This window comes from Xyrauchen texanus, chromosome 27 (genome assembly GCF_025860055.1).
Source record: "Xyrauchen texanus isolate HMW12.3.18 chromosome 27, RBS_HiC_50CHRs, whole genome shotgun sequence".
Classification (NCBI taxonomy): Eukaryota; Metazoa; Chordata; class Actinopteri; order Cypriniformes; family Catostomidae; genus Xyrauchen; species Xyrauchen texanus.
In genome coordinates this window covers 16,644,173-16,665,075 of record NC_068302.1, presented here as the reverse complement: position 1 = coordinate 16,665,075, position 20,903 = coordinate 16,644,173, and the positions used below count along the sequence as shown (strand labels likewise).

Here is a 20,903-nt window from a genome sequence, read left to right as displayed (position 1 = left end):
GTAAGCGAGTATTTTTCTGTAATGTTAATTTCCACACGAGCATGGAGGTAAATCAGACAATGTCACATTTAGACAGCTGCACTGCACTTTTTACATAGTACAAGCACTTATGTTCAGATGTGGGGGTTGTATTTTGAATTTTTTGTTACAATGTTGTGAACTTTTGTCATTTCATAATTACACATGAAATATGACATTATATGGATAGGATAGGCTACATGGAATTTGTAGATTACAAAAAGCTAAAATGTGGTTAAATCGTGAAAAAACTAAATATAATATAAAATGTAAATTTTCACAAACTATATAGCCTATACAGTTAAGTGCAGTAGTTTGCATAACCCTTTTGTGTTTTATAAGTTTCCACACCCCTTTCAGAATGTGTAAAAGAGAGTAGTACTGCCCTTCAAAAGCTACATAATACAAAATGTACTCTTATTTACACAAATCATACTTTTCAAAAGTTTGCACCCCTTGGTGGTTCTTATGTTGCCTTCTTGAGCATCAATAATTGTTTAAACCTTTTGTAATAGTTGTGTATTAGTCCCTCAATTGTCCAAATCTGGACCTTATATATAGCCACTGTTGGAAAGAAGTCAAAAGTGTAGAAGATGTTTTTTTTTTTTCTTAAGAAAAGTACAAAGCAGGGATTCATGAATAATTATTACACAATCAGTTATTGATCATCGAGAACCAAGGGAATGTAAACTTCTTAACAGGATCATGTGTGTAAATTCAGTTACTATTTTGTCATGTAGAATATATGTGTGGATGTGTTATGACAAATAGCTTCTTCGGGGCAGTACAAAATAAATACAAAATGCAACTGTTATGATACCTCGTTTGAAAAAAATGTGGGATCCCCCACTGATTCCTTACATTTTCTTTAGTTCGTCTTAAAAAGATCTTGAAGTCATAAATTTTGCTTCATAAAACCTGCAGAAACCCTGTATAATGTACACATGCTCTGCAACTATATAGTTATACCATGACATTATCACTCAAAATCCACAGCTAGTTCCTTGGCTGAAGATTATACTCCCAGTATATACTCAAAGTTGTGTTTGCGATTTACAGCGCACCATTCAGGATCTGTTTGAGGTGGAGGCCGGCTCTGGAGAGAAAGTGGAAGAGTTTGTAGTTCTCCATCAGGAGCCCTTCCCATCTGAGTCCATCCCCCCTCATGTGGCCAGACCCTACATCCAAGCCCTCAACAGCATCCGACTAGAGACCGAGGAGGAGGAGACGAAGGTAGAGAGAGAGGATAAAGGAAGTGAAGAGGTGGAGGGAGGAGATGATGAGATGGCGGTAGAGGAAGGAGTGAGAGGGGATGCATCCCAGTTAGAGGAGCTGGCAGCAGTTATGGAGCAGGTAAGATTGGGCAAATATGAGTGTGTCAGTTCAGCTTATGGAAGTTAAATATGTTGCAATGAATGTAAGGCGTGTATTGTAGAATATGTATTTATTGATGTGTGTGTGTGTGTGTTGTTGTCCAGCTGACTCCTATTGAAAGATATGCTCTACACTATCTGGAGTACCTACACATCAGTGATGATGAACAGGCAGTGAAGGTATGAAGCAGTTTTTATGCATTATGATGGTTGTATTGCATTGATCATCCTATCAATGCTTTGGAAAGATAGTTCAATTTGGCATAAATGTGTTTGTGTTAATTGTAGGAGCGTATAGAGGCGGCTAAGAGAGGCTGGGAGCTGCAGCATCTGCAGAGACTGAAGGTGGAGAAAGACAAGCAGATGATGCTGGAAGATGAGGAGGATTTGTTCACTTACACCAGGGAGGATGCATACAACATGGTACAAATCCCTGCTTAAATGTGTTTTCCACTAGGTGTTAATGTCAAATAGAACTGCAGATCTGACAACCTGTCCCCATCCTTTCTGCAGGAGTATGTATTTGAGAATGAGGATGGCCAAACAGAGATTATGCCAGTAAGTTTTAGACAATGCTCTCTCAAAGTGAATAAAACAGTGAGAGTATATTCTACTCATACTTATTAATCAAAATGCTTTAAATTATATTGTATAACTCATGTGACTGTTGCTCTTGTCTGTAGCTGTGGACTCCTCTAACCCCTCCCCAGGATGACAATGATATTTACATTGACTCTGTCATCTGCCTCATGTATGACTCTGCGCCAATGCCAGAGTCTAAACTGCCTCCCGTCTATGTCCGCAAAGAGCGTAAGAGACACATGGACCCATCAGGTTAGGCTGCTCAAGAAGTGCTTTCACAATTGGCTACATCTGAACTTAATGTGCTCAAACTAATGCTACATTTCACTGTATTTCCTGTCTCTTAGCAGTGGGGCGTAAGAAAAAGAAGGGGCAGGGTGAAGCAGTGATTCCTCCACGTTCTCTCTTTGATAAGGCCAGTCTGCTCAAGGTGAGACGAGAGGGTAAAGACCAAAAAAAGAACTTCTCTCTGAAACAACAGGCTCCCTTTGCCAAACCACTGCCCTCACTGCTCAAACCAGCCATGGATGCTGGACCGGACAACCCTGAGTGGCTCATTAGTGAGGACTGGGCTTTGCTTCAGGTACTCAAACCATTACATGATAGTATATTATCAAAAATAACTGCATGTGTGTTAGTGTTATATGTTGTAATTCTGTCTTTCTGTCTGTGTTTGTAGGCTGTGAAGCAGTTACTGGAGCTTCCTCTGAACCTGACCATCGTGTCTCCGGCCCACACCCCTAACTGGGACTTGGTGAGTGACGTGGTGAACTCCTGCAGCAGGATCTACCGCTCGCCCAAACAGTGCCGCAACCGCTATGAGAATGTCATCATCCCTAGAGAAGAGGGCAAGGTGAGATATCTACACCAGTCAGATTTTTGACTTTGACAGACTTTGCTCTTTTGTTCCCTTATTATTTTCCTTTGTGATGTTCTGTCAGTGTATGATAATAATTGTGCAACTTTTCCAACAGCTAATATATGAAGCTAACCCTAAAAAGAACAAGACCAAGAGCATTTATAAGGTAACTAGTTTCAAAACGTAATGATTTGTCTTGTTATACGTATTTTCTGTCTCCTATTTCCTGGGTAATACTTCCATTCTTGCACAGTCCAAAAACAGTCGACCTCTGCGCACGTCTCAGATCTATTCACAAGACGACAATACCACCCAGATCCAACTGTACAACAGTCGCTTTGAGCTGATTAAAATCATCGCTAGCAAGAGGAGCCCACCCATTAAACCACTGTATGTGCAGAAAATATGTTCAACACCCAAGCACCATTAAGCAACTTAAATGTTGAATTTAGATTGTGTTAAGATGCATGTGCAAAGCTAATGTTTGGCCATAATTTTGTGAAGGCATAAAAACAATCAGCTTCATATTTTTGAGTGTATTTTGTCATTTGCTTGTCCATAGACTGGGCATGAATCCATTCCAGAAGAACCCCAAGCATGCATCTGTGCTGGCTGAGAGGTATTGAGTCTGACGTCATCTTGTTTATACAGCCATATGATGGTCTGCTGTTCACAAATAATTAGGGATGCACAGAAATAAACATATTGGGCAATATCAATAGCTGATAGTATAAACACGCAGTGTGTGTTATGTTGGTAAAAAAGTGTTCTCATTGAAGCTACAAATTTTACATTATTAAACTCTTCCAAAAGGGGGCGCAATGTCGCGAAAAATGTTTGCGCTAAAAATGTTAATATCCCCGAATACACAAGTCAGGGATATGTGATATCGTTTGAAAGCTTAGAATCTGAACTTTCCAAAGATAACTAGATTCATAGAAAATAACAAAAATATCCATGATGCAAATAAGTGCTACCTAGAGGTAATGTGGTTGAAATATTAATATGAATATAAAGGTCTTTCAGATAGCACTTAAATAGACTAATCATAAATCAAATTAAAGCTCTCTCAGGAATATTATTTTGTGGCCCTAATACCAGAGTTTGAAAGATTATCAAAACAAACACAAAGTGACATGATTTCTGCATGACATCATATACAAACTTCTCTTATGTGCTAATCAGTGCTGCTATAAGCCCCCAGATAGCAAAAATTTTTTATATGTTCTTACATTAGACAGTTTTACGTAAGCCATTTTTTACTTGTCTGTGAGCTTTCTTGAATAATCCAATGTTATATTAAATGTCCAGAATTAATTATGCTGTCCAGAAATATATGTTATCAACTAATAATGACAAAATGATATCATCACAAAGGGGATATCTCTGCTTTCTAATGTCACCTAGATTGAGCTTCTAGTCCACTCAGAAGCCGAGATATTTGATGAAACATTGGGGGTGGTGCATGAAAATTAGATTGAATCCTATGGACGAGAATCAGTGAGGGCTAAAATGGTTAGAGCAACCTACTTTTCAGATCTGCAAATTGTGATGAAAGATTAATTATTTTTCTAGTACTGGAATAAAGTAAGACTTTTGGATGGAGATGGAGTGAACATAACTACAATTTTGTTCATTATAAGATTTTAAACTTATTATTTATGAAAAAATAAAATTTTTGACATTTAGTCCACAGTATGTGTGAATGGTGGGCTTTTAAATTGAAATGTGTGAAAAATTGCAGGCAGTAGCTCAAAAATGGCCCATAGTTGAAGAGGTTAAAGTAAAATCAGAACAAAATAATGTATGGTACAAAAGTTGGATAGCTGTTAAGTACTTTTTTACAAACGTGGGCAAGAATGCTGTTTAATTTTGGAAACATTCAACGACCTGATTTTATCTGGTTACAGTATTGTTAGACAGACAGATAATGATCATTTAAAAAAAAAAAAAACAGATTGGTCACTACTAATATATACTATAATATGTTATATTTGTTAGATGCATATACTAAAATGCTGTAACCATTCGTTGTTAACCTGTTTCTATTTCTTCTGTGACTTTCAGTGGAATAAGCTACGACAAGCCTCTGCCTCCTATTCAGGTTGCCTCACAGAGAGCTGAGAGAATCGCTAAAGAGAAAAAGGTGAGACCTACAGTACTGTGCAAAAGTTTTAGGCACTTGTGAAAAATGTTGCATAGTGAGGATGTCTTAAAATATAATGACATAAATATTTTTCATTTTCTCTTATTGTCATACAAAGTCCAGTAAACATAAAGCTACATCAATATTCGGTGTGACCACCTTTGCCATTAAAACAGCAGTAATTCTTCTAGGAACACCTGGACACAGTTTTTCTTGGTTGTTGGCAGATAAGATGTTCCAAGCTTCTTGGAGAATTCACCACAGTTCTTCTATCTATTTCGGCTGTCTCAATTGCTTGTCTCCATGTAATCTCAGACTGACTCGATGTTCAGTGGGGGGCTTTGTGGGGGCCATGACTTCTGTTGCAAGGCTCCCTGTTTTCTATTCTAATCTTTTCTATTTGCAAAAGTAATGTTTGAGAGTACAGCATTGATATTTCCTATTGACACACTAAAGCTGAAGATATAAATAACCATCTTAAGACAAATGCTTTTGTGAAACATCTTATGTGCCCAAGACGTTTGCACAGTAATGTATTTCTAGAATTATTTGGAATAATGTGACCTAATCTACTGTAACAAGGGACCAATGCTCCCTGTTGCTCATTGTTAAACCCTGTCCTAACCTTTCCTCTCTGCATCTTTCGCAGGCACTAGCTGAACAGCAGAGGGCTCAGCAGCTAGCCCAGCAGCAGTCCACAGGAGCCGCCCAGCCTCAAGGGACAGCGACACAGCCTCAAGCCCAGCCGCAGGCCAATGGAGTCCCCCAGCCCAACCAACCTGGAGCAGCTGCAGTCCCCAATACAGCTGTACTGGTAAGACTTCTCTAATACTTTATTAACGCAAACTGATATTTTATTTATTTATTTATTTATTTTGACAAATGATTAATAAAACACTTTTTCCTCGTTATCTTTTCCATTTACATAACATTTTAAGATCTAAGCCGTTAACTATGTGCTTAACGGATATTTAATAAAGGTATATTACATGCTTACTGAGGTATAACATGTTTATAGAGTAAATGTTTGGTTTTGTTGTCTCAAGGCTGGAGCTATCAAAACGGCTGCAGTGGGAACAAGCATCCAGCCAGGTTGGTTCATATCATACAACCTAAATGAAACCAAAACTTCATTCTACTTGCTTCAGAAGTAAGTGCTGTTGAAATTTGAAGCATTGTTTTCTCTCTGTTTTAACTTAAGCAACAGCTACAGTGAGCGGGAATGTGATCGTGAACACTGTGGCTGGAGTTACACCTGGTCAGTTCCAAGCAAACAAACGTCTGGCCTCTCCAGTCATTCCTGTGAGTCCTGTCCATCCTAACACAAGTTACCACTGCACATGTAACAATCATAAGACTACAGTCTTTAACCTAGATGTTTAAGGAGATGTTAGAGATGCGTTTTAATATCTACAGACATTTGACATAATGAAGATAAACACAGCAACACTTTATAATAAGGTTCCATTTGTTAACATTAGATAATGCATTAGGTATCATTAACAATAAACAACTATTTTCACAGCATTTATACATTTTTGTTAATGCTAGTTAATAAAAATATAATTGTTCAATGTTAGTTTGTAGTGCATTAACTAATGTTAACATGTACAACTTTTGATTTTAAAAATGTACTAGTATATTTAGAAATTAACATTAACCAAGATGAATAAATGCTGTAAAAGTATTGTTCATTGATAGCCCATGTTAACAAATGGAACCTTATTGTAATGTGTTACCATATACATTAAATGTTTTTGCTAACCCTAGCATGCATATGTGGGTCAAAAATCACATGGCTGTCTACTTTGACTATCATTTTAACATGAAGTGGTCCTTTGATCCAGTGCAGCTATTCTTTAATTAAAGTGACTGACCATGTAAACAGTTTTTTTTAGTAATTTTTTTTTTTACATTTATTTGAATGTTTTTTTTTTTTTTTTCAAATGTTAAGAAAATTTGTATCACTAGTAGGACCCCTATAATAATGTTATGGAGTGATGGTGGTGTAGTGGTCTAAGCACATAACTGGTAATCTGGTAATCAGAAGGACGCTGGTTCGAGCCCCACAGCCACCACCATTGTGTCCTTGAGCAAGGCACTTAACTCCAGGTTGCTTCAGGGGGATTGTCCCTGTTATAAGGGTTCTGTAAGTCGCTTTGGATAAAAGCGTCTGCCAAATGCATAAATGTAAATGTTATGCAATGGGAATAGCTCCTGGACCACTTCTTAGTGTTTGAACCTGCAACTTTTCTTTTGTCAGTACCCTTCACCATTTTGAACAACAAATACATAGAGTAATATGGAAGTATAGTGTAATACAGCAATATAGAGTACATAAGATTGTCTTTTTAGACCCACATATACATTTAAGGGGAGCATGGTTGCATATATCTTAGTATTAATGTACAAATGTATCATATTTGGAGTAATAAAATTGCTCGTTTTTGAGTGTTATTGTTAACTGTGTCTAATAACTGCTTACTCTCCAGGCGGCAGGAACGGCCACAGCTCAAGTGGTTCACAACCAGCAGAGAGCCGTTCCTGCCACAGGTGCACCAGCAGAGGTTGTTGCCATAGCGACTGGTCAGGGCGTCAGAGCCGTTACTCCAGTGACCGCATCAGCTGTGGTGTCCACCAATCTGACTCTTGGTCAGTCCCAAACACGCACGCTGGTGGCTCCAGGTAGAACAAGTGCCGTACTTAGAGAAGTTATATGCGTTTGGGGCTCATTGACATATTCAGAGAGTCATGCTCCCACATTTTTCAATAAAGTTTTAATCAAATCAAAAGTGAAAAGTCATTATTCACTCACTGTCATGCTATTCCATACCATTTTGACTTTCTCTCTTCTGTGGAAAAATACATATTTTTGTCAGTCACCATTGCATTTCATGCAATATAATTGAATGGTGACTTAGACACATTCTGTATAACACCTCTTAACACCCCCCCATCTATAGCTGCAGGTATGCAGTTGCCTCAGGGTAAGCAAATCACACAAGCCCAACTCCAACTGCTCAGACAGCAACAGATACAGCAGCAGCAACAGGCTGCTTCTCCGCAGATCAAAGCAGTAGGAAAGCCACAGCAGGTACACACACACCCTTCATAATTCACACTTCACAGTCCACTTTGTGGTTATGCTTGCCATGGTGAAGAAAGTTTAGATGCAATTCCAGTATTGCTCAATGTTTAACTAGTGTTGTGTAATGGATTAATCACCACAGCTTTCCTACTACAGAACACTCTGTAGTAAACAATGGTGTGCACATTATGTGTCATCTACTGTAATTGAACTGCTGAACCTAGTTCTTACATGTCACATTTTTCTTTCCTTAAAAAGGAACTGAATGCCATAAAGCGTTAGCATCAAAGAAATCTGATAATAATCGTGAATTAATCTCATTTAAATATTGAATCCTTTAACAGGCCTGTTTACATTTCATCAGTCGGCAGGTATCATACCGAAGCCAAATTTCTGAAAACATCTCTGCCTCACTTTCCAGTATGCCAAATTATTTAACACTTTCAAACTTTTTCTTTCTCCTATTCTCTTTCTCTCAAGGAGTTGTTGAAGAAACAGAAGCTGCAGATGGCACAGCAGCAGGTTGTGGCGGCGGTAGCTGCAGCTCAGGGCCAGCAGGCTGCATCCACCCAGCAGCCGCAGCAGGTGCAGGCTGTTCCTTCGACTCAGGCCAACGCTCAGCTAGCTGCTGTTGCTGCACCCAGAGCAGGAGCTGTACTCACTGGAGCTACTGTCACCAACTTACAGGTGGCTAGACTGGTAAGCACACCTTCTTGAAGGGAGACTAAAATGTAACCATTTGTGTTTTAAAACTAAAATTATAAACCCGAAACCTGATTGGATGAGCAGTGAATTATATTACTTGAATGCAGAATTTTTATTATAAAACAAATATACATTTTAATAAATATAGTTATACATTTTAAACATTGGTGTCTTTTATTGTGGCTGTCTCCATTGTTTCATAATAGTGCTTTAAGTTATGCCCAAGAACTCCCCTTACCTGGGATAAAATCACTGTATTGCATAAAGAAAATAAGCTTTACATGTATCTATTTCTCTTTTCTCAGACACGTGTCCCAGCCCCGGGAACCATCCAAGCTCAGCCAGGTCAAACTGCCCAGGTGACTCTGACCAAACCCCCTCCTGTAGTCTCAGTCCCTGCCGTGGTCTCCTCCGCTGGGGTCACAACCCTACCTGTCACTGTGGCCGGCATCAGTGTTGCAATCGGACAGGCGCAGAAAGCAGGTACAGACTCACTCCGAAAAAAGCAGAATTCAACATCATTACACCCGTTTAAGGGCTTTCTTGTAGACTAAAGTGTTTTTGTGTGTGTGTGTGTGTCTGTCTGTGCGTGCGTGTGCGCATGCGTGCATGCGCAGGTGGTCAGGTGGTAACCCACCCTTTCCAGGTTCAGCAGCTGTTGCACAGACACAAGCAGCAGGCGGCAGCTCAGGCAGCTGCAGTCCAAAAGGCAGTACAGCCTCCACAAACGCAAGCTGCTGTGCAGCAAAAGGTACTAATAAATCAGCGAATGTCCTGATTTATTATATTAAATGATTGTACAGCGGTTTTATAAAGTCTGATTCCACATTCCAAAAATGAGAATCAATATCTAATTAATACCCAGAAATAAACCATAAACCAAGTCTTAGGATTAGGCACCAATATACTTCTAGTAAAACGAATTGGTGTGATTTTCATTTGGAAAATAATCTGGCCAAAAAGAATGTGTTTTTGCCAGCGCAAACTTTACTTCGGCTGCTAAACACCTTCTTACTGCCATTGGTCCACATCAGCGGTGGGTTTGACCTGGTGCTCCACCTACTTTGATGCCAACATTTGGTTCAGTCAACATGAACACGCTGGCGTGAAGAGTTGCCGAGCTGGTGCAAACTTATCTGATTGTTTGATTAGACGTTTTCGAACAAGTCTACTCAAATACTCTTACACAGTTTCTCAATTAATACATTACTCCTATTACACATTGCTAATTGATATTAGCATTATATTCATGCTGTTTAGCCAGAGGGAAACTGGCTCCCCCAGCTGAGCCTGGTTCCTCCCAAGATTTTTTCTCTCCATTAACTAACATCTTATGGGGTTTTGGGTTCCTTGCCGTAGTCACCTTTGGCTTGTTCTCTTGGGACGTAAAGACATACTTTTCAGGCATGATTTTTAATGACATTTTTCAATGAAACTGCTCAAAGGGGACATTGATATTTAAGACATTACAGCATAATTTCCTGTAAAGCTGCTTTGAAATGGTGTGTATTGCGAGAAGCGCTTTACAAATAAAAATGACTTAAGTGCATATTCACTCTGTTGTTTGATATGTTGCTTCATTCATGTGCCATCTGCAGCTGGAAGCCATTCACACATCTGCCCAAATTGAAAAATGCCTCCTCATTCTTTTCTCCATATTCTGCCCATTGACTCCCTTTTATATACCTATCTTTGCAGTAGTATCGGTGTCATACTACACCGATACTACTGCAAAGTATCCCCCAGCTCGTGATCATTGTCAATGTTCGCAAACAGTGTAATAAATACTCTCAAATAAGAACTTTACCATGAATGTATCTGAGCATTTAGGATAAAAAAATTGTAAAAAGTATCGTGATGTCAAATAAGAAATATTCAAGATTCTGCTATATTTTTAGGTCACTAATCAAATAAGCACATTTGTGAAATTTACCATGGTAACTTTTTAAATGAAAGGTCCAATTCCTTTGCATCCATTGAAGCACACAATATGCTCTTTTGGACATTCTCAAATCATGCTGGGATAACATGGATCATCAGCTTTTGCACAAACTTGTGGAGTCCATACCAGCTTCAGGGCATGCTATCATTAAAGCAGAAGTGGGACATTCCAAATAATAAGATCATTTGAACTTCATGTAAATTCTGCAATTCAGCGTTTCATTAAATCCGAAAATTTCACAAGTGGGCTAAGATTTTTGAACCGTGTTTTGCACAATGCTTTTGAATTCAAATCTTACCATTGTGAAAGTTTCTTTATAGTCCTTTTATCTCTTGGGGTTTAGCAGGCCGCTCAGACCGCAGCTCAACAGCAGCAAAAAGTGACGTATGCGGCCACCACTCAGCTGCAGCCAGGCATCAAGACACAGTTCTTCACCACCTCCATCGCACAGCCTCAGAAACCTGCGACGGCACAGCAGATTCAGGTAAACCATCACTCTTTTACAACCACAACCTGTGCAGAACATCATTGTACCATATCGGCCCAACACACACATGAGGTGATCAGAATGCAAATATGCAGTGCTTTATGAATGTGTGTGTGTGTGGTTTAAGTGTTCAGATTGTCTTTGTAGTGATTTTCCCTTCTGCTTGTAGGTTGCTAAGCTTCCTCAAATAGTACAGCAGCAGATAGTGTCCTCTCCTCAGCAGGTAAGAGTTTTCTTGAGTGCTTTGGACAAGTTGTGAGCCATTTTAAATTGTTTTAAAGTCAACATGAAATAAATTGTCACCTTATTTACTCAATACACATTCCGCCCTAATTGTTAATGATTAATACAAAAAATGTTTGTGTAATCTTTCATTAAAATGTTATAGCTTTTTAGCAGACGTCACCAAGCTCTCAATTTTTCAAACCTTTCCCTCCAGCCACCTGTCATATAGAGACCATTTTTTACTATTCAGTCAATTTACAATAGATAAAAACCAGTCTTGCCCTAAATTATTTCATCCTGTTTCACTTGAAAATATAGTGGCAATAAAAAGTGTCTAAACCTTTTAGAATTAGCTGGTTTTCTGCATTAATTGGTCATATGTGATTTCTTCAATGTCAAAAGAATAAACAAACACAATGTGCTTAAGCCAACAACACACAAAAAATTATAATCTTTCATGTCTTTATTGAACATTTCCCATGGATTTAATCCATGTTCGATCCTCATTTGGCAGCAATAACCTCAACCATGCATTTTTCGTAGCTGCAGATTAGACCTGCACAATGTTCAGCAGGAATTTTGGACCATTCTTCCTTACAGAACTGCTTCAGCTCAGCCATATTCTTAGAATGTCTGGTGTAAACTGGTCTCTTGAGGTTATTCTACAGCATCTCTATTGGGTTAAGGTCTGTGCTCTGACTGGGCCACTCCAAAGGTGGATTTTCTGTTTTTGAAGCCATTCTGTACTGGATTTACTTTGATGTTTAGGGTCATTATCCTGCTGCATCACTCAACTTCTACTGAGCTTCAGCTGGTGCACAGCCACCCTGATATTATCCTGTAGGTTATCTTGATAAACTTTCATTTTTCCCTCAATGACGGCAAGTGGTCCAGGCCCCGATGTAGTAATGCAGCCCCAAATCATGATGCTCCCTCCACCGTACTTTACCGTTGGGATGATGTTTTCATGTTGGAATGTGGTGCCCTTTTTACACCATACGTAGTGCTGTGTGTTCTTCCCAAATAATTCAACCTTCATTTCATCACTCCCCAAAACATTTTCACTTTAGCATTGTGAAGTGTAAAGTAAGTCTTTGCAAACTTCAGGCGTGCAGCAATGTTTTTGTTGGAAAGCAGCAGCTTCCTTGGTGTCCTGCCATGGACACCATGGCTGTTTTATGTTTTCCGTATAGTAGACTCATAAACAGAAATATTAATCAGTTCCATTGATTCCTTTTAAGTCTTTAGATGTCGCTCCAGGGTTCTTTTTTTTTTTTATTTATTTTTTTTTATACCTCATCAAGCATTCTGCGGTGTGCCGTATGAGTCATCTTAGCTGGACTTCTAGGGAGAGTAGCCACAGTTATAAATGGTCTGCATTTATAGATAATTTATAGATAACTGTGGAATGATGTACATCTAAGCTCTTTGATATACATTTGTAACCCTTCCCAGCTTTATGCAAAGCAACAATTCTTGATCGCAAGTCTTCGGAGATCTCTTCTGTGTGAGGCATGATCTATGTCAGCAGATGCTTCTTGTGAAATAGCAAACTCAAATTTTGTTGAATGCTTTTTATAAATCAAAGTTCTAACCCACACCTCCAATCTTTCATTAATTGGTTGCCAGGTTTGCCAACTACTGACTCTAATTAGCTTTTGTTGTCATCATTAGCTTAGTGGTTTACATACACTGGTGGCCAAAAGTTTGGAATAATGTCCAGATTTTGCTGTCTGAGAAGGAAATTGGTACTTTAATTCATCAAAGTGGCATTCAACTGATCACAAAGTATATAGTCAGGACATTACTGATGTAAAAACAGCACTATCACTACTTGAATAAAGTTATTTTTGATCAAATCTAGACAGGCCCCATTTCCAGCAGCCATCACTCCAACACCTTATTTTTCAGTAATCATGCTAAATTGCTAATTTGGTACTAGAAAATCACCATTATATCAAACACAGTTGAAAGCTATTTGGTTTGTTAGATGAAGCTTAACATTGTCTTTGTCTTTGTATTTGTTTTTGAGTTGCCACAATATGCAATAGACTGGCATGTTTTAAGGTCAATATTAGGACAAAAGTAGAAAAAAAGAAACGGCTTTCTCTAGAAACTCGTCACTCAATCATTGTTTTGAGGAATGAAGGCTATACAATGTTTGAAAGATTTCATACAAAGGTGTGTACACTACAGTCTTTAAAGACAAAGTACAGCTGGCTCTAACAAGGACAGAAATAAATGTGGCCAGATGTAAAACTAAACAAGAAGATAAGTACATCAGAGCCACTAGTTTGAGAAATTGATGCCTCAGATGTCCTCAGCTGACAGCTTCATTAAATTCTACCTGCTCAACACCAGTTTCATGTACAACAGTAAAGAGTAGGCTCAGGGGTGCAGGCCTTATGGGAAGAACTGCAAAGAAAAAGACACTTTTGAAACAGAAAAACAAAAAGAAAAGGTTCGAGTGGGCAAAGAAACACAGATATTGGACAACAGATAATTGGAAAAGAGTGTTATGGATCTTAACCCCATTGAGCTTTTGTGGGATCCGTTAGACTGTAAGGTGAGTGAGAAGTGCCCGACAAGACAGCCACATCTATGCCAAGTGCTACAGGAAGTGTGGTTTGAAATGTCACCTGAGTATCTGGACAAACTGACAGCTTGAATGTCAAGAATCTACAAAGCCGTCATTACTGCAATGTTGTAATAGTAATTTTTTATGTTATTAATGTCCTGACTATACATTGTGATCAGCTGAATGCCATTTTGGTGAATAAAAGTACCAATTTCTTTCCATAAGAGCAACATCTGTACGTTATTCCAAATATTTGGCAACCAGTGTACTTTTTCCAACATACACTGTGAATGTTTGAATAATGTATTCAATATGTACAAGAACAATACAATAATCTGTGTGTTATTAATTAAAACAGATTGTGTTTGTTCATTATTGTAACTTAGATGGTCATACCAGATTTTTAGACAAATGTATACATAAATGCAGGTAATTCTAAAGGGTTCACATACATTTTCTTGCCATTGAACGTTAGATTACAGATCTAAAATGGGGTTTGAATGCTGTTTTATGTTGACTTTAATAATCTTCTAGGTGTGGCGTGTGCTGGCCTCTCAGTCAGAAGTTATTTACCTAATTGATATCATAGATTCTGCATTGATTTGGAATTGATTTATCAAATCCTCAAATTGTCATAACACCTGATTTAGCCATTGAATTCATTTTGTGATGTGCGTAGATCCAGGCGCAGCCTCAGACGGTGGCCCTAACCCAGGCAACACCTGTGGCTGGTTCGGCTCAGGTGCAGGTTATTCCCGCGGGCACTGCAACGGCCACCCAGATGGTCCAACAGAAACTCCTCCAGCAGCAGGTTGTCACAACAGCAGCAGCAGCCTCCCCACAAATCCAGACTCCGCCCCCACACAGCCCCGCTCAGCAGCAGAGCTCTGCAGCGGCTCCTCCTGCTGAGTCTCCAGTGCAGCTGGCCTCCACCCCTCAGCCCCAGCCGGGCAAAGGAAACACCCGCACTGGGGGCGCCATGCGCTCTAAAACTCCCGCCAAACCCAGCAGTGGCAGCTAGAGAGGCTTAAGGAGTCAGAAGTGCCTGGGCACAAAATAGGGCTAGCTATTATTTGTTTTGGGAAGACTGATGGTGACCCTTTATTATAGAGGAACACACCTAAAACTTTCTGGATGGAGGGAAAGTGTCTTTTTTATTTTTCTCAAGAGAGAAAGTGTATACTTTTGAGTCTATATGAGTGTTTTCTGTCCAGGAGCCAAGCATGACAAGAGTGCAGACTGAGGCTTTGGTAGAGACAGTGTCTATATGATGGCTTATTTTGTAATTATCTCTGTACTGAGCTGTATATTGCTTGCTGTTCTTTTTCTACCATGCATTGTACTTTGTTTATACATTTGTCAAAGTGTCATCACACTCTTTAAGGTCATGGATGAAGTGCATATGGATTGTATCACCCATCGACTTTCTGCAACACTTCATTTGGTGTGTCGGGAACATTTGATGTTTCTGGCAGATCATCTCAATGTTATTCATTATGCTCAATCAGTCATACTATATGTGTGTCCCCTACTGTGCTTTCACATTTATTTTCCCTTTTGTTGTTTGTGTAGGTAAATGTTCCTTTTGAAACATTTATTGATGATCATGGTAAAGGATAGCTGAAGCTTGAAGACATCCTTTATGGATGTGGAGATGGGAAACTACAGTTAGTTTGATAGAACTACTGAAAGACAATTTCATCACAGTTTGCATCACTCATCACAAAGTGTCAGCACCCAGACTACGAATTGTATTTCCCTATATAAGAGTTGACTATATACATTAGCTTGTATCATGTGCAGAGGAAATGGTCAACATCCCTCCAAAAAATAAAATATGGTGTGCTTAAAAGGAATGCCACCATGCATTTTAAGTTAAAAAATGAATAATTTGAGTTTGATACATGGAAAATGTCTTGTGATTTTGTAGTTGTACATTAAATGTTTGTGGTATGTGATACAACACTTTATAATGTTATTTAATGTGACCACAAATAGATAGAAAAATAATCCTACACTGTAGCCATTTCATGCCAGCTATGGAAAGTATTGGTCTTCCAAATTCAGTTTGAAAACACATCTTTGATATATTTCCTTTTTTGCCCCTCTATATATGCATATGAACAATATGACCATTATTCAACTGAGTGAGACCTTGGTGTGTTTACGTTGGCCTGTAATGGTTAATGAATGGATTTAGATCAAGACTCTTTTATCCCACTTAAAATGTTGTCAATGTATCAGATACACCGTCTTATGTACTGAAATAGCTATAATGTCAGGGCTTTTGTTTATAAATGTCTATTTGTATTGATGTTAATGGGTCAGCAACACATGTAAATAATTGGGGGGGGGGACAACATTTGTATTTGTAAAGTAGTTGTTTATTCACTGAATTTTTTCAGCTTAATTGTATAAAGTGTTGTTTTTACACATGCATGGCTTATGTGGTTTCTTTACCAAGTTGGATTTGTGTGGCTGAATGTTTAAGTTACCCAGATTTAGTAAGGTTTTTTTTTACAGCGGGTCTCAGATTACATTAAGTCAGCTGTTCTGCTTGGAATCTGTAGATATGCATTTCTGTATGTCTGTGTGCAGACTTGCTGTGAGCAGTATGTGTGTGTCAGCACACTGGCCAACAGGGATTTGAGCATTGTGATGCATCTTGTTCACTCAATACAAAAATTCACATTTTATTCTAGTCAGGTATTTTTCATCTTTAGTAACCTGCAATACTACTTGCATGGACAATGTGTGTTCCACATTCACAATAGAACAATGTTGGGATCTTATTTAATGTTCCTATTCTTAGCTTTTAGAAAGCTCATCTTGTGGCTTATTGAAGGAATGTGTGGCCCTGTCAGGTCAGGTTTCCACAGTCCTTCGTTTGACCATTTTTTCCTGTTTCTTTGGTAAGCCAAAGAAATTTGAAATTTGTGTGATCAGTAAGCCATGACTACTGGATAGAAATAAGTGATAACTAAGCATAGCAACATTATTACTATTGTTTACTTGAGGTTAGGAATTTGGACAAGCCCTTAACTCAAAGTATTAAACTTCAGTGTGTAACACATCCTGCTGTGTTATTGCATTGAATTATTCCTCAAACACTTGTATAACTTGCCTGGTGAATAATAAAACGGGTGAGGAAAAAAAACACTTCAATTGAAAGTTACTCATGCCATCTCTAATAACACAGGCACAGGTAAGCACCACCCATATTTCGTAAGAAATGTAATTTGACTTTGTCCCACTTGTCTGTATTGAGGGCATTGGCCAAAAAAAATTTGGATATCAAGTGACATTAGAGAAGAAAATATTTGAAATGTACAGTAAACGTATGATTTTATATGATATCCATATAATACAAACTATGATTTTTAGAAGAATATCTCAGCTCTAGATCCTCACAATGCAAGTGAATGTGACCAAATGTTTAAAGCTCAGAAATGCACATAACAGCAGCATAAAACTAATTTAAGTGTTTAATTGAAATCTTTGGAAGAAATCCAATCGATTTGGGGTAAGAACAGACCAAAATGTAACTAATTTTTCACTATAAATCTTGACATCTAAAGTCTCCTTGGCGATCTTGATTATAAGCTCGATTACAGCTTGCATTGTGTGGACCTAACAGAGCTGAGATATTCTTCTAAAAATCTTTGTGTTGAGTAGAATAAAGTCATACACATCTGGTATGACATGAGTGAGTAAATGATGAGAGAATCTTCGTTTTTGGGTGAACTATTTCTTAAAAAATAGGAAATAAGAAAAATGACAATGGACCTGGACTAGTGTATGTTTTGATAATACATTTTCAACTTACAAAATAATTTATTATTAATGGAGACTAATTCCTCTGAAGAATTTAACAGCATTGAACAATTATCCTGGCTCACGACATTGCAGATATTCAAGTCGTAAATAATTTTTTTTTTCACCTTTTATTTATTTATTTTTAAACGAATAATCAAATTACCAAAATGTGCACTAGTCCTGTGTCCATTTTTTTTTTTTTAAATGTCCTATCTTTAAAGGTGATGTAAGTGATTTTGTCATGGAAAGGTGTGCAAAAAATGCTCCTACTTCCTGAAAGATATTACTGAAATAAGTGATGTAAGATGTCTCTGTGACGGCTCTAGACTGTTTAAACAGCAAACTAAGATGTGTCGACTGCGTCTCTGATGCTTTCAACCTGTCAGTCATTTTGCGCGTTTTCATTAGATTTTAGTTGCAGTGAATTAGTGAGCGCATTTACATGCGTATTCTAACACCATTATGTTTAATGAGCCAAAAACGAGTGTGGTTATGTAACGGGAATATTTTTACCCATTACGCCAATAATTTCGCATGCCATGTAAACACCTTACCCAGTGTTCTTACCAGCTCATCCAATGTAGGCCTACGCACCTGTTGAGCACGTCTCTTCATGGTTTGACGCCAAAAGAAGAGAATAACACAATTATTTCAAATGTCATGTATACGTGGATTTCTTGCTTTGTCAGATTTATGAAATAAGCTGATTTTAGAGAGTAATTAGAGCATTGGTGTGCTTGTAAACGGGCTCATTGAGGCTCACTGATATTTTTAAGCCATGTTGTTCATAAAAGTTGTCTGTTGAGGGCGCTATTTTGCTCCTGTTGTTTTAAACAACACTTTCCATGACGTCAGTCCCAATAAAGCTAATTTGTTATCTTTGGAGTGAAAAAGAAAAAAAATCTTTGGAGTGAATGGATTTGGAAAGTGGGGGCGTGGCTAATTCAGTGGAAATTCTAGAACAGCTAAAATTGATTACAGAGACTTAAACTTCAACATAAAATCAAATGTACGAAAAACAAGTCGTTATTTGTTTTTAACTGTTAATATATATATATATATATATATATATATATATATATATATATATATATATATATATATATATATATATATATATATATTTGTTTTGGTTTTTTCAATAAATGAAAAAAAAAAAAAAAAACTACTGGCACACAGATTCTCGCTAAATATAACTTGATCTTTATTTTAACTGTTTAATTTACATGAACTGTCCGAAAGAACCGATTCACTGAAATGATTCAGACTTTCCAGAGCTACAGAGAGATGACGGTCACATTTCATTACACCTTCGCCCCCATTGCCGCTTTCACAATACAGTGACAAATAGTGTTTTGTGTCGATACACCACTACTCGTTGGAAATTGTAGCTTGTTATTGGAAAAACTGCACTGTTTTGAAAATGTCACTCAACTCAAAAATATATAGTGAAGTTAATTAGCGTCAGCTGAGGTGGGATGGGTACATAAACCGTTAAAATGTCATGTGTGATGCCACAAAGAACTCAGCCCAAGTCAAAAACCATCCCAAAAACTTTTGAGAAATGTTTCGGGTTCTACGCTCACGGTGTGCGTGCTAATGCTAACTAAACCAAAGCTTAATCCAGACCACCCGCACAGAGCTCGTTGAGATGACACTTTAGAGGAGGGCAGCATGGGAACAACCTTGGCAGCTTTGTTTTACAGTCTCTCCTTTTGTTTCTGCATACTTTAGATCTGTTTATCGGCACTGACATGTTTTCCCTTGTGTGTGTGGCATGTTGGTAATGCAAGAAAAATCTGTACCAGTTGTCAGATGCTGTATCTCTCTGCACTCCCCTCTGACAGAAGATCCTTTGAACATTTCAGTTCCCTCTACAGAGAAAGAAACACCTTTGGAAGCGTTTAAAATGTGAGCAGAGGTGTATTTTCCCTCCTCTTCTTTTTTTCATGCCATTTAAAGGGATAGTTCACCTAAAAATAAAAATACTGACATAATTTACTCACCCTAATATTGTTCCAAAACCGTATTACTTTTCTTTCTTCAGTGGAGCATACAAGGAGATCTTAGACAGAATGTTAGTCTCAGTCACCATTCACTTTCATTGCACCTTTTCCCATAAAGACTGAGGCTGTCATTCTTCCTAACAGTAATAAACATGTTTGTATCATTACAGAGTGCAACTAAATGAGGTAACTTTATTTTATACTTCTTCACTTACTACCAGATATGCAAATATTTACCCAGAAAACCCCTTCTCAGATTTAGAAAGGTCTACATACGTTTCGCAGAAGAGGTAATTATCCCCACAGGCCATGATAGATGCTCAATCCTGGAGGACAATTTCAGAAAATAACCTAATTTAGATCAACAGAATGTGGAGCTTCAACAATGGGTTGTCATGACAACAACATCAGACTGACTATACATTAGGCGGCATGTGTGGAATGCTGATTTGTTTTCCTTTGATGTGAACAGAGACAGGCATGCCTTTCAAACCACTTGGATATTTTTGTTACCTAGCACTGTGCCATACACAGAATGTAGTACTGTGTAATAAAATATAATGCCTCAGGCATCAGTGAATAAGGTGATAGGTTGAGCGTAGGCTTTGTGTTTTGTGTTTTATCACGGGTTGTGAAGCGTGAATGCTTGAATGCATACTGACAACAGAGGTTTTTGAAGTCAATGCATGATATGAAAGCCTCTATGATTCATTTATAGTTCCCAGTAGATTCATGCTGTTGTGTAAGATATGAGGAAACAGCCACAGTGGAAATATTTAAGGGAATTAAAAGTGCTGATTTATTTAATATATAGAGATGTGGGAGATAATATTATTCCTGCAGGGAATTCTCCTCCACACAGCTGCTTGCATTCTGCAGGCTTTTGGAAAAGTTACATTTACTGAGTAATAGATGACAATTTCTTGTTCAAACAAGGGAATAACAGCTTAGCCTCCTTATATTTGCGTCATTACATTGACATTTCCCCCAATGTATTACTTCCTGTCTCTAATGACTAATTCTTGGTGACACCTTATAAAGTTGCATTTATTAACATTAGTTAATGCATTAGATATCA

General features: G+C 38.1%; 1 protein-coding gene across 1 annotated transcript in view; it reads left to right on the top strand.

The window, feature by feature from the left end:
• Positions 1-16,427, top strand: part of ep400 (E1A binding protein p400) — a 60,701-nt gene extending 44,274 nt beyond the window's left edge. The window contains 22 exon segments of the mRNA XM_052094367.1: positions 1,078-1,371; positions 1,497-1,571; positions 1,680-1,814; positions 1,905-1,949; positions 2,075-2,225; positions 2,321-2,556; positions 2,653-2,826; positions 2,948-2,998; positions 3,086-3,222; positions 3,395-3,451; positions 4,900-4,978; positions 5,628-5,792; positions 6,025-6,070; positions 6,180-6,280; positions 7,471-7,663; positions 7,942-8,072; positions 8,547-8,765; positions 9,077-9,254; positions 9,389-9,522; positions 11,057-11,197; positions 11,370-11,423; positions 14,683-16,427. Of these exon segments, the coding sequence (XP_051950327.1) occupies positions 1,078-1,371; positions 1,497-1,571; positions 1,680-1,814; positions 1,905-1,949; positions 2,075-2,225; positions 2,321-2,556; positions 2,653-2,826; positions 2,948-2,998; positions 3,086-3,222; positions 3,395-3,451; positions 4,900-4,978; positions 5,628-5,792; positions 6,025-6,070; positions 6,180-6,280; positions 7,471-7,663; positions 7,942-8,072; positions 8,547-8,765; positions 9,077-9,254; positions 9,389-9,522; positions 11,057-11,197; positions 11,370-11,423; positions 14,683-15,024 (3,138 nt within the window). The 3' untranslated portion in view covers positions 15,025-16,427.
• Positions 16,428-20,903: the final 4,476 nt, after the last annotated feature.